We start from the raw sequence: 13,793 nt of genomic DNA on the forward strand, positions 1-13,793 counted from the left end.
AACTAATTATACTTAACTGCCTGGAATTGAAAAATCTATTGCTCTATTGCCTAAAATAACAAAAATAACAAATGCCTGAAAGCATTTGAAATCAAATCAAAATAATATAAATATAGGTACTCCTCCTGACAAAATTTACGTAACAGTCCAAAACCCATTTCTTCCAGACACACAAACACACACGCATACACCGACTTTATTCGCCTCACATGCTCGTTCTGCGTTATTACGTAAATATTATATTTGTAACAAAACAAACAAGTTGAAAACAATCACAGATGATTCTCGAAAAAAAAATATATATTTTACTAAAATAGAAATACACATATTTTGTTGATTTAGGTGACTAGTGATCGTTCGTTTATACTTACATTTCTTCTTTTTTTTTTGGTTTTTTTTTCGTGGTAATTTATATGGAAAATAATTACTGGATTTCCACCTTATGTAAAGGCGTGACAGACGGAGACCTTTCCAACTCTGGAGTGACTGCCTCGCAGTTTGAACTGCACGGGGTCAAAATGGTGGGGATTAGGCTGGTTACTTCTGGATTTGCCACCACGGTTTCCTCGTAAACTCTTTCCTGAAAATCGGTGGGCAAAATTAGTCAAAAATGTTCCAGAAATTACCAATAAATATTCTGGATAATTGCAATATATAGAGGTCAAGTGAAAAATTTCTTGGTAATTACAGGCACTTGAGGCACGTTTTGTTATTCCAGGCAATAAATTAAGTTGTTTTTTATTTATGAAAATTGCTTAATTTTTTTATTAACAAATGAATCAAATTTATAGCTCAACTACCTGGAATTAAAATGATTCTTCGAAGAGATCCAGAATATATAAGCAATCCATTAATAAGAAAATGATATCCTGTAAAGGGTCAAAAAATACCAAACAAAATCTCTACTTCTTACAGGAAGTTCTCAAGTACTGATTAACAAGCCTTCAGTTGAAGAAGTTGAAGAATTTAACTGTTAAACCTTCGAAATCAGGTTTTTCTTCTAGGCAGTTGAAATCCTAAAACCAAATTACTATTTGGAGATTCAACTGTCATCAAACATTAATTTCAGGAAGTTATTGTCATTATTTATTCTAGGCCTTAAGTGCCTGGAATGAATCAGCGTTTTCCAGGTAGTTAAAGGTTTTGTGTTTCAAAAAAAGGCCTCTACTGTCTAGAAGAAAATACTGATTTTTTCCAGGTATTTGACTGTCAAGCCTTCAATTGCCTGGACGAAATCAGGTTTTTCTTCCAGGCAGTTGAAGTCCGAAAACCAAGTTACTGCTTGGAGATTCAACTGCCTGGAAGAAAGCAAACATTAATTTCTGAAAGTTATTGTTAACATTTCTTCTAGACTTTAACTGCCTGGAATGAATCAGTGTCTTCCAGGTAGTTAGAGGTTTTTTGTTTCGAAAAAAAATTTCAACTGCCTGGAAGAAAATACTGATTTCTTCCAGGACTTTGACTGTCAAGCCTTTAATTGCCTGGACAAAATAAAGTTGTTGCTCCAGGCAGTTGAAGTCCTAAAGCGAATTACTGCTTGGAGATTCAACTGCCTGGAAGAAATCAAACATTAATTTCAGGAAGTTATTGTCAATATTTCTCCTAGAGTTTAAGTGTCTGAAATGAATCAGTGGTTTCCAGGTAGTTAAGGGTTTTTTGTTTCAAAAAAAGGCCTTAACTGCCTGGAAGAAAATACTGAACTCTTCGAGGAATTTTACCTTAACAGCCTTAAGAAGAATCAGTTTCATCATGATACTGATGAAATAAAAAAAATATAAAGAAAATTTTAATTTGTTTTGAAATTTTTTTTAAAAATACGTATCTTATAAAATCTCTAGATTTTAAGGAATAAATGGCAGAATCGACTAAATTTCATACTATCGATATTTTTTTGGTTTTGATCAATATTGCCTGGGAAATTTAACAATTTTGAAAGTATCCCTGCCGTTCTCCCGTTTATTTATCGATAATAGCGCAACACCCAAAAGCCTTTTTCAAAATGGGGTTCTAACTGCAAAATTGACACAGATCGACCAGAAAATGCTGGATTTAGGAACAAAAATTCTTAGTTGGTAGTTAAAAAAATGGGAAGCGATATTTATTATTTGTTTTGTTAAAATAGAGTTTTTATGCATACATTTGGTGGTTAAGACCTACGTATCTTTTAGACAAACCCAGCAAGTTATTGTTATTTTCCATTTTTTCCAATTATAAAAAAAAACATAAAAATGCAGAACCGGAACTTTTTACTTATTAACAAAATTATGAATATTTGCACTAAAAAAAATCATTTTTCTTTCAAACAACTTTCTGATTATCTCTGGTAGGTATTCAGATTTTTTAATACAATTTATTTGAAATTTGAGTTTTAATTTAAATTACATTTAAAAGTTATGATTATTTGCTTAATTTTTTTTTATGTTAAAACAAACAGAAAGAATCAAGTTCACAGCTCAACTGCCTGGAATTAAGAGAAAATGATCCATAATTTAAGAAAATTGATTTGAAAATCGTGGCAATTAATCAGAAAAAAAGCAAAAAAGAATTGAATATTTTCCCTAAAAAAATCATTTTCACTTTTAAAAATTTGGTTTTCTCCGATTTAAGATCAGTTAATTTACATTTTAATTGTAAGCATGGAGTCGAGTAGGAGATTTCTTATTAATTCTAGGCAGTTAAACCATTAATTCAATTTTTTTATTTTAGGCAATAAATATATATTTTTTAATTAACTGCATAAAATTAAAAATAAAATTATTTATCTTCGAATTTCAAATAAATTAATTTTGACCTAATTCCGTCCTTGGAATTAAGAAGAAATTATTAAACCGCTTGAGAAATTTGTTACTTTTTGCTATTTGTTCTTGAAGAACAAAGCCTGGAATGAACGAAAAATTTATTTAAAAATATTTTCAATACCTAAAAGATAAAAAATTACGTGAAATACCTATAGACAGGTAGCCCAATACCGATATAGAAAATTACTCTGAAAAAACCGAAAAAACGCTTTTTTTTCAATTTCTAGAAACCATACGAATTTACGTCAAATGTCTGTAGTAAAACGAAAAATTATTTAAAATGCCTAAATAATGAGAAAATGAAGTCTAATGCACTGAAAATATTAATGATTGCTTTGAAAAATTTCAAATCCTAAGAAATATCGATAGTAATTACAAATGTAATAATTGCGTTTCCTTAAAAAATAAATATAAATTAAATATTGCAGTTAACCATGCAGTGTGGAATTAATCTACCTGCTACGCATTCAAACAAGCCAATGCGAAATATAAATCGGATGTGTTTGGGGGCGCCCTGTAGCAATTACCGAGGACGGACATCGCGGCCTCCTCCTCTCGCGACACTCGTGAGCGTCATCGGCTGCAGTCGGTTGAGGAATCACAGAGCGAATGTACCAGTACCACCGACCTTCGTATATTCTATCAGAATGCCAGGGGACTTCGTTCAAAAACTAAGTTGTTTTTTAACGCGGTTGTATCGACGGACTTCGATGTTATTGTGATATCTGAGTCTTGGCATTTTTTCGTCAGAACTATTTCCAAATGAATATTCGGTATACCGCTGTGATCGTAACTATGCAGAGATGAGAGAGAGGAGGGGTGGCGGTGTTATTTTAGCCGTGAAGCAAACATTTTCGGTCATTAACTTAAATTTAAAGCTACCTCAAAATCTTATTAATATGGTCGAGATTGTAGGAACTAAGTTGATTCTTGGGTTTTCTGTCTTGTTTATTATTTTATTATACAGGGTGTAAATTTGAAAACTTCCTACCCCTATTATCTCGAAACGGGTTAGGTTTTTATAAAATCGCTAGGACAAATCAATTTTATTATCGAGGGGGAACAATTTTTATGCAGAAATCACTTCGCCTCTTTCAACCCCCTACCCCCCAGAACCTCCCTCTCAAAAATCTTAAATGGCAATAGGGGTTGAGTGATACCTCATTTGAAAGAACTTTTTATTCTCTACATTTTGGCACCTTATTTTTTAAATTTGAGTGCTGCGTTGCCAAGTTAGGGTTATTTAAACATTGTTAAATTACTTATTATTAAACATTATTCCTGTAAGTGTTTTAATTACGTTGAAGCTATGATTTCTATTGTAACGTGTTTGACCATAAAGCGAACCGGTGCATTTCTCACTGAAAGTGTTTATCAATCCGACAAATTCTTTTGGTCATGAAAGATAAACATTTAATTTTTTTTCTTTTTTGTTTATTTTCGTTTGCAATGGAATTCGTCTCAATACAGTTCGATGATATGATCCGAAATTTAAAATAGTATTTAGTGAACTTTCCTACCAGTCAATGTCACTAGGTATTTAAATCAGTTAAAATTTATTTCGATAATTTGTGTGTTATTGTTAGTTACTATGGTATACACGCGTAGGCAAAGAATTGAAATGATTTTTATTTATGGCGAGCAAGGAAGATGCGCAAGAAGAACGGCAGAAGTTTTTAATAATAGAAATCCTAATTGTAATGTAAGTCACAGATACATTTTGGACGTAGTAGCTAAATTTAATGAAACGGGTTCAGTTGGAAACAAAAAAAGGGCAAGTCGGCGTGTTTTAAACGAAGATGCTCAAGTAGAGATTTTGGGAACATTCGTTGCAGAACCCACCAATTCTCTCCGTACAGTAGCACGTCTAACTGGAATGTCACATGAAACTGTACGACGAGCATTACAGTTACATAAATATCATCCGTACAAGATGCAAATTTTACAGGAACTTCATGAGGACGATTTTGATAGGAGAATAGAGTTTTGCGAAATTATGTCCAACTTAATAAACACTCGTGCAATTGTGGTAAGCAACATTTGCTTCAGTGATGAATGTACCTTTTTCCTAAACGGCCATGTCAATAGACAGAATTGTCGATACTGGAGTGAGGACAATCCCCACATTTTCAGAGAGGGTGCTACACAGCGGCCACAAAAAATTAATGTTTGGGCCGGTATTCTTGGAAATGCTGTTATAGGACCGTTGTTTATTGAAGAAAACTTAACTGGAGAGCTCTACTTACACCTATTTGAAGATGTAATTGATCCTTTGATAACAACTGAACTGGAAAATCAAGTTGGTAACATTTTGCAAGAAAACGAACTACACTTTCAGCAAGATGGAGCTACGCCGCATTATTTTCGGCCAGTGCGGGAGTGGTTGAATAACAGATTCCCTAACCAATGGATTGGTAGAAGGGGACCGATAGAATGGCCTGCTAGGTCACCAGACTTAACGCCGTTAGATTTTTTTTTATGGGGGCACATAAAATCGGTTGTTTACAAAACTCAGCCTGATGATATCAGAATTACAGAATATATAAGAATTACAGAGGCAAGTAGGGCTATTCCAGAAGAGGTATTTCAGAATGTTCGGGAAGAATTTGAGAATAGACTTTATTTTTGTTTGGAGAACAATGGAGAACACTTTGAACACCTCTTAAAGTAGATGTGTTAATAAAATAAATTTTAGGCGTGCTTTTGTAAAGACCATAATTGTAACGGCTATGCAAATGTTTGGTAAAAATAATATTAACCTAAATAACATGTTTTAATGCAAATCATAGCTTTAACGTAATTAAAACACTTACAGGAATAATGTTTAATAATAAGTAATTTAACAATGTTTAAATAACCCTAACTTGGCAACGCAACACTCAAATTTAAAAAATAAGGTGCCAAAATGTAGAGAATAAAAAGTTCTTTCAAATGAGGTATCACTCAACCCCTTTTGCCATTTAAGATTTTTGAGAGGGAGGTTCTGGGGGGTAGGGGGTTGAAAGAGGCGAAGTGATTTCTGCATAAAAATTGTTTCCCCTCGATAATAAAATCGACGTGTCCTAGCGATTTTATAAAAACCTAAGCCGTTTCGAGATAATAGGGGTGGGAAGTTTTCAAATTGACACCCTGTATATACCGCCCGGACTCAACTCCCAGGTATATGAAGATATTTTTGAATATTTATCTACTTTAACCTATTTATATAATCAAAGAGTACTTGTTTTGAGTACTTTAATATCCCCGAGTTTACTTCTTATTCAGTTAATTCTGCCTCATCCAGTAGACTAAGTCAGTTTATTCACCTCTTGGAATTTTTCGACTGGCATCAAATTAATTCTATTAGGAATTCTCAAGGTAGGATATTGGATCTTGTCATCTCGTCTGATTCTGAGCTTTGCACAGTGGAGGGTTGCTCTGATTCTTTGGTGGAGGAGGAAGCAGTTCATCCATCTTTACTAATAAGAATTAATGACGTCAAGAGCAAGAAATGTAATACTTGTAAAGTAGAAAATATTTTCTATAATTTTAAGAGAGCTGATCTTAGAGTTTTATATGATAGCTTCCTCGGAATTGATTGCAGTGATTTGGGAGTCGCTGGGATGTCAATAATGCCCTGGAGCTCTTTTATCAAAAAATTTATTCCTGTATTAATGAGCTTGTTCCAAAAACTGTAAAACGAACACAAACCTATCCGCCATGGTTTACCGCAGAGATAATCAAATCCCTAAAAGAAAAACATAACAAGTGGAAAAAGTTTAAACGTTTTTGTCATCTTCAAGATTTAGCCAGATTTAAAGAATTACGTTCTAAGATTAAAAGAGATATTGATCTGTCTTATAAGCAATATTGTAGAGGGCTTGAAGATGAGTTAAAATTAAAACCTCATAATTTTTGGAAGTTAATTCAGAACTCAAAAGAAAATAGCTCGTTACCACAATCTATGTTTGATCAGAGAAGAGAGCTGTTAAGTAGCCCTCAGGGTATTGCCAATGCATTTGCCGATTACTTCCAGGGTTCTTACACTACTGGTGAATCGCCGCAAAATAATGTTGATATAACTCAAAAGCCTTATGTACAGTCCATAATTTTGTCTGATTTCACTGAAAATGATGTTTTACTGGCCTTAAAGACTATCAAGCCAAAATCAATAGTTGGCCCTGATAAAATACCAGCTTTTCTCTTATATGATTGTGCTTGTATTTTTGCTAAACCGTTAACAGTTCTCTTTAATCTGGCTCTAAAACAAGAATCTTTCCCGAACCTCTGGAAGTCATCAAAGATAATTCCAGTACACAAAAAAAAATGATAAAAATCTCATCGAGAACTATCGGCCAATTACAATAATCAACAACTTTTCTAAATGTTTTGAACGTGTTCTTCATTCGGCCTTATTTCCTTAATTCAATGAGGGGTCTTATAGATCATCGTCAACATGGATTTATGAAAGGTAGATCTACCACCACAAACTTAGTTTGTCTTACAGAACATATATCTGAGTCAATAAATGCCAGGTCACAGGTTGACGTTATTTATACAGACTTCTCGAAGGCTTTTGACCGTCTGGATCATGGTATTCTTCTAAATAATCTTGACCAAAACTACGGTTTTTCTTCTCACCTAATACACTTTTTTAGCTCTTATCTTACGGGTCGTCTTCAGCACGTGGAATGTTATGGCTGTAGTTCGGCTCAGATTGTTGCAACGTCTGGAGTTCCACAGGGCTCCATATTGGGGCCGCTCTTCTGAACAGCTCACTGTAAATAGTTTGTTATATGCGGATGATACAAAATTGTATTATGGCATCAATAGTATCTTAGATTGTATGGAAGTGCAAAATAATATTAATCTCCTCAATGCATGGTGCAAAAATAACAATCTTCCTCTTAATGCTGCCAAGTGTAAAGTTGTTTCTTACTCTTTGAAGAAAAACCTGATTATGTATGACTATACTATGGACAGTGAGACTGTCCAGAGATCAACGGAGTTCAAGGATTTGGGGGTGACATTCGACAGCACTCTTTCCTTTCAGCCACACATTCAGGACATTGTTAATCGGAGCTACAGAATGCTGGGTTTTGTCATTAGGAACGCACATAGCTTTAATAATATCTTTAGTCTTAAAATTTTGTATTTTTATGTGAGATCAATACTGGAATATGCTTCTTCTGTGTGGTCACCATTTATATGAATCATATACATGAACTAGAAAATGTTCAGCGTAAATTCTTAGAGTTCCTTTCATATAAATGTGACGGAGTGTACCCAGAAATTGGTTTCTCACATCAACGCCTACTAGAAAGGTACTCCTTTAGTAGTCTTGAGGAGAGGCGAAAATCTGCTGATCTGAAATTTTTATTTAAACTTCTTAATAATAAAATTGATTCGCCAGACTTATTACGATATGTAAATCTTCATGTGCCCCGCATATCATCTAGAAATTCTGACACATTTTACCTATCTAGACCTAGAACGAATATTTGTAAATATTCTCCAATGCGTAGAGCATGTGGCACTTTTAATTCTGTTCAGGATCAATGTGACATATTCAACTGCAGTTTGTCCGAAATTAAAAGAGTACGCTTTTCCTAGATAGTAGACAAAATTATTTTTTATTCAAGTATTGTATAATATTGTAGGAAACTATTGCTATTAATAATGTATTTTTTTTTTCTCTAGTTTTGGATTGTAATTTGTATAATATTGTATTTTTTTCCCCCACTCAATAATTGGAATTTTTTCTGTGGAGTGGTGTAATTAAAATAAAATAAAATAAAATATGAAAAAAAATATCCAATCCCTGCTCAAAAATTACGTTAAATACCTGATAAAACAGATATCGGAAATTACTATCCTATAAACCTAAAGAAAGCTGGAAGCTTTTCAAAACTGGAATATATCGCTTTATTACCGGGAATAAGAAAACTTCAAAATAAAAATTCAATTCATATATCAACTGCCTGTAATTACGAAATAAATCACCCACTTCAGTGCCTATAATTATTGGCAATAACGAAAATTAATAAAAAAACGTATGCATAACTTTATTGCCTCTGATGTACTTTTCCTTTTTAAAAATTTATTTTTTTGTATTAAATCATAGGTCTAATAATTTTTTTCTCATCCCAAATTATTTCACATATTGTATAATTTTTTCTTCTGATTACTATTGTTATATTTACCTGAGTTTTATCATATTTCAGCCGTTTCCAGATAAACTGCCTCCGATCTCCCGCATTCTGAGGGTTCGACGGATCGTTCGAATAGTAATTTGGATTTGAGAAACTTCTGCTCGCACCATATAAGTAGTTTTTCTTTCCTTTTTTAATAAATATGTAGGCTACGATTGCTACACTTCCTAATACGAGAGCCACCATAGGAACCTAATAATTACACATAATTTAGTTTTAAAAATACTGTAAGAAATTAATGAATAAAAATGTGGATTTAAGAACATAAATGGAACATTTGGATTGCGTTTTTTTACGTAAAAATTGCGTAGGAGGAACTCTAGTTAGTAAAATAAATTCACACCAGGAATATTCACAGCATCGTAAGATCTTAGGACATTCCTAAACTGTTCTATTAAATATTGAAATTGAGATTCAAGTAATTTTTTTAATAAGAGGTCTTGGAATGGAAGCATAAGAAAATAAAGAAAATTATTTTTGCCTTTCAAGAGGAAAAGGGCTTGGAAAAATTAAATTATTTATAGAAACGAGACATGAGATTATTGAATGAAAAAATGAATTTTAAATATTTATATAAACAAAAAATAATTTAATTAACAAAAGATTGGTTTTTAAATTAAAAAAATACTTAATTTTGAAATCTTAAAAAAATTTAAAATATACTCAACTTTCTCAAATTAAAAAATTATCCAGATTTAATAAAAACTATGTTATAAGTTTCAATGAAATATCGACGAATTTTTAAGAATTTTAAACAAGCCTTAAATAAAATGTTTTCTAGTCTATCTAGTCTATATGGATCTGTTCGAAGTTATTTAGAATCTTCCACTCATTTTTTTTTCTTAATCATATTAATACACTAAGCAAATTAATAAATTACCAAAGTAATAACATAAAACGCTACGGTCCTGTCCATGGCGGCATTCTCCGCCGGATCCGGCTCTTGATCATGGTCCAGCCCCGAGTCAAAATAATCATCGTCCTTGAAAAACTCATCGTCCGGCCCTGGACAGTCATAACCTTTATTTTCCGGACATTTAGGATCCACGCGCACCATAGGATCTACCAACAAAAGGAAACCATTTTAACACCCTTTCATTCCACATCCAGTCACTCAATACTAACATTTCTTACAGCCTATAGCCTCCTCATCAGGACAGCCACAACTATAAACCCCTTGTTTTTTATAAAAACAAAAGTGAGTACAGTTTCCGTTATTCATTAAGCAAGGATTCCATCCAGTTTGCCGCTCTTCCGTTACCATTGTAATACCCATGGCGGCATGCATGGGTCTGACCAGCAACTTATCATGCCCGTTAATCTTTTCCGCTCTCATGATGCATCTTTGGTCCCAATCGGTCCAGAATATCCATTGTTGATACTATAAAAACACCCATGAGTATATTCTTTGCATATCACCAAAAACTTACCAATGCCAAGGAAAATGGATGGGTCTTATCAATGGGAATCGTCACTCTGTTCCTTCCATGGTAATCAGAAGTTTCAATTCTTTCTTCGTTCAGTTTGGCGTCGATCCAATAAAGTCTTCTGTTATCAAAGTCCACCACTAAACCAATAGGGAAAGCGATATCGGAATAGACGATTGCTTTTCTACTACTGCCGTCCAAGTGAGCACGCTCGATTCTCGGTTGTGAGGGATTCCAGTCGCTCCAGTATAAATATCCAGTTTTTCCATTTACTGCTATGGATCGGGGATCTACGAGGTCTGCAGCAATCACTTTTCGATATCTACCATCCAACCTAAAAAGAAAAATCAAGTCTTGAAATGTAAGAACAAAAGACGTTCTCAGGACTCTTCTGAAGACATCTCAAGCAAAATATCTTCTTAAGTCTACTTACTTAGCGACCTCGATCATTTTCCTCCCAGTGTTGGTCCAATAAATGTTATCCGCCAACCAATCGACGCTCAGTCCCTCTGGTGACTGTAAGTCCTTACTAGCAATCACTCTGACGTCAGAAAAGTTGTGCATACTGACACTCATAATGATATTTCTGCCAATATCGGCGTAAAAAATCAGTTTCTTCTTCCAATGGAAGTCGATGGCGATTACGTTTTGCATGTCGTCTTTTATTGGAAGGGTCACGTCCCATGCGTCCATTGTGTCCAAGCTGAGTTGACTCAGCGAGTATCTGGCTGCGGTCAATAGGAAATTGTCCGGAACGGTTTGGCAACGTTTCGGGTTGTCTTTTGATGGGGATAATCCTGGAAGGGTAATTGAGAATGAAAGTATGTCATGTCAAAGAAACAATGTTTCATGCATGTCACAGCTTATAGTTCCAATGTGACGTCATGGTTACAAAGTAAAAAAATGACCCTTTTCAAAAACGTTACTTGTGAAAACACCTTAATGCTTCTCCTTTGTCAACTGTCAAAAACGCCAATCTCAGGCTCTAATAAATAAATGACATTAATGACACTTAGCAAATAACAACAGAAGTATTAATCTATGTACTAACAATGTCAATATGGTTTTTACGATAATATAGATGGAAATATTAATAATTGAAACCGAAAAAGTGTTAACAAGTGTCAAAGCCGTCAACGTTAAAGCATAAACATTCGAAGACATTTATGATATTTTAGGTGTGACAATAATACCTACATAAAAATGCCAAACATAAAATGTGACGTCATAAGTAATTTCACCAGAATAAGGCGGGAAATTCAAACATCTTAAAATAACATCAGTGTCCTTAAGTGTCCAAACCTAACGTTAACGTCAAGGCATTAAGATTCGGTGACATTTATGTCATTTTAGAGGCTACAATATCTGAGTTGACAAATACAAAGTTTTCATAAATAATTTTTCAGAAAAAGGCGGGAAATTCAAATATTTTAAATCGTAAAAGTGTCATCAAATGCTAAAACCTAACTTCAACATAAAATTTTGATGATATTCATTATATTTTAGGAGTGACAGTAATACCAACTTATGAACACAAAAATATGACGTCATAGACAATTTTACCACAATAAGGCGGGAAATTCAAATATTTTAAATTGAAATAGCATCAGGGTTAACAAGTGTCAAAACCTAACGTCAACGCATAAGGCATAAAAGTCAAATATCATTCATGGCTTCTAGAAAACACAATAATACCAACATAGCTGATTTGCATACTTAAAATATGCCATCATAAGCAATGTGACCACAATAAGGTGGAAATATTTAAATCGAAATATTATGAGTGTCATCAAATGTCAAAATCTAACGTCAACGTCAAGGCATAAAAGTCTAATGCCATTCATGGCTTCTAGAAAAGACAATAGTACCAACTTAGCTGATTTGCAAACATAAAAAATTTTATCATATAAGGCGCGAAATTCAAATATTTGAAATCCAAATAGTATTAGCGCATCATGTGTCGAAATCTAATGATTTCATGTCACAAAATTTAAATGTTTTTTTTTTGACATTTCAGAGGTGACAATAATACCAACTCAGCCCACTTAAGGCGGGAAATTCAAATATTTTAAATTGAAATATCATCAGTATTATTAAGTGTTAAACCTAACGTCAGCCTCAAGGCATAAAATCTAATAACATTCATAATATTTTAAAAGTGACAAATAATACCAACTTAGACTTGCCAAACATAAAATGCGATGTCATACAAAATTTCTCCATAATAAGGCGGGAAATTCAAATATTTAAATCGAAGTGGCATTAGTGTCACTAAATTTCAAAGCCTAACGTCAATGTATAAAAATCTAATGAAATTCATGAAATTTTAGAAATGACAATGATACCAACTTAATTGATTTAAGGCGCGAAATTCAAATTTTTTAAATCGAAAAGTACAAATCTTACGAGTTTATTTTGGAAAACACGTCTTTAAGTGTCAAAATAACACGTCAACGTCAAACCATAACAATGGCATTTTAGAACTCGAATAATACTAACTTAACCTAATTATCAAAGACAAATTTAAATAAAAAAAACTAGAACGAACGCCTTGGATACAGATTTTAATTTAAATGCAGATCTGTAGGTGACATTTCGAAATATAACGGGAAACACTGTCTGTCAATGTCAATATCGAACTAGTATTTCAGCCGGTAATACAGAAATCTATATGAGTCTAAACTTGCCAAAGACAATTGGGCGCGAGATTTAAATATCTTAAATCAATAACAATGAAAGGCACTAATTTGACCGAAATTGGGAAAATATATTCGACAACTTGTCAAAATCCTAAAGTGTCAAAATATAAATGACATTAGTGACACTTGCCAAATATCAACAACAAAAAATTAACCTATTTGTTAAACATGACGTCATAAACAGTTGCACCAATACAATTGCGCCTTTTATATGGATTTTAATTTAAATGCAGATCCGCATGTCAACGTCAATATTGTTCAGCCGGTAATACAGAAATCTGTATGGGTTTTCATAGATGGTTGTTTACAATTTTTAACAGTCAGCTTACTTTATTGGTGACACTTACCAAGTATCAACAATAACAGTTTAAACAACAAAATATGACCTCATAAACAGTTACACCAATACAATTGGGCGCGAAATTCAAATATTTAAACTAAAACAATTAGGACGAACGCTTTTAATATTGTTTTTAATTTAAATGTAGATCCGTAGTTTATGATTGGGTTTTCCTAGAGATAATTAAAAGGAATTGTGCAATTACTTTTTAAAAGAGGTCGTTTACTTTATTGAAGTTAAGTCATTACCCAAATAAGTTTACAAATCCATTCCAATGTTGCCTACTTGGAAGCTGATTTCTAACGTCAAAAAATATTCTGGCAACCCTGGATGAGTTT

The 13,793-nt window shown here is 33.2% G+C and overlaps 1 protein-coding gene across 1 annotated transcript in view; it reads right to left on the reverse strand.

Moving 5' to 3' along the window:
* Positions 1–282: 282 nt before the first annotated feature.
* LOC126736539 (low-density lipoprotein receptor-related protein 4) overlaps positions 283–13,793 on the reverse strand; it is a 43,723-nt gene continuing 30,212 nt past the window's right edge. The window contains exons 19-24 of the mRNA XM_050440935.1: positions 10,850–11,213; positions 10,420–10,750; positions 10,115–10,370; positions 9,870–10,051; positions 8,981–9,181; positions 283–580 (exon numbers count right to left, since the gene is read on the reverse strand). Of these exons, the coding sequence (XP_050296892.1) occupies positions 425–580; positions 8,981–9,181; positions 9,870–10,051; positions 10,115–10,370; positions 10,420–10,750; positions 10,850–11,213 (1,490 nt within the window). The 3' untranslated portion in view covers positions 283–424. The remainder of the gene's footprint in view (positions 581–8,980; positions 9,182–9,869; positions 10,052–10,114; positions 10,371–10,419; positions 10,751–10,849; positions 11,214–13,793) is intronic.

Source organism: Anthonomus grandis, chromosome 5, assembly GCF_022605725.1.
Source record: "Anthonomus grandis grandis chromosome 5, icAntGran1.3, whole genome shotgun sequence".
In the NCBI taxonomy this organism is placed as follows: domain Eukaryota; kingdom Metazoa; phylum Arthropoda; class Insecta; order Coleoptera; family Curculionidae; genus Anthonomus; species Anthonomus grandis.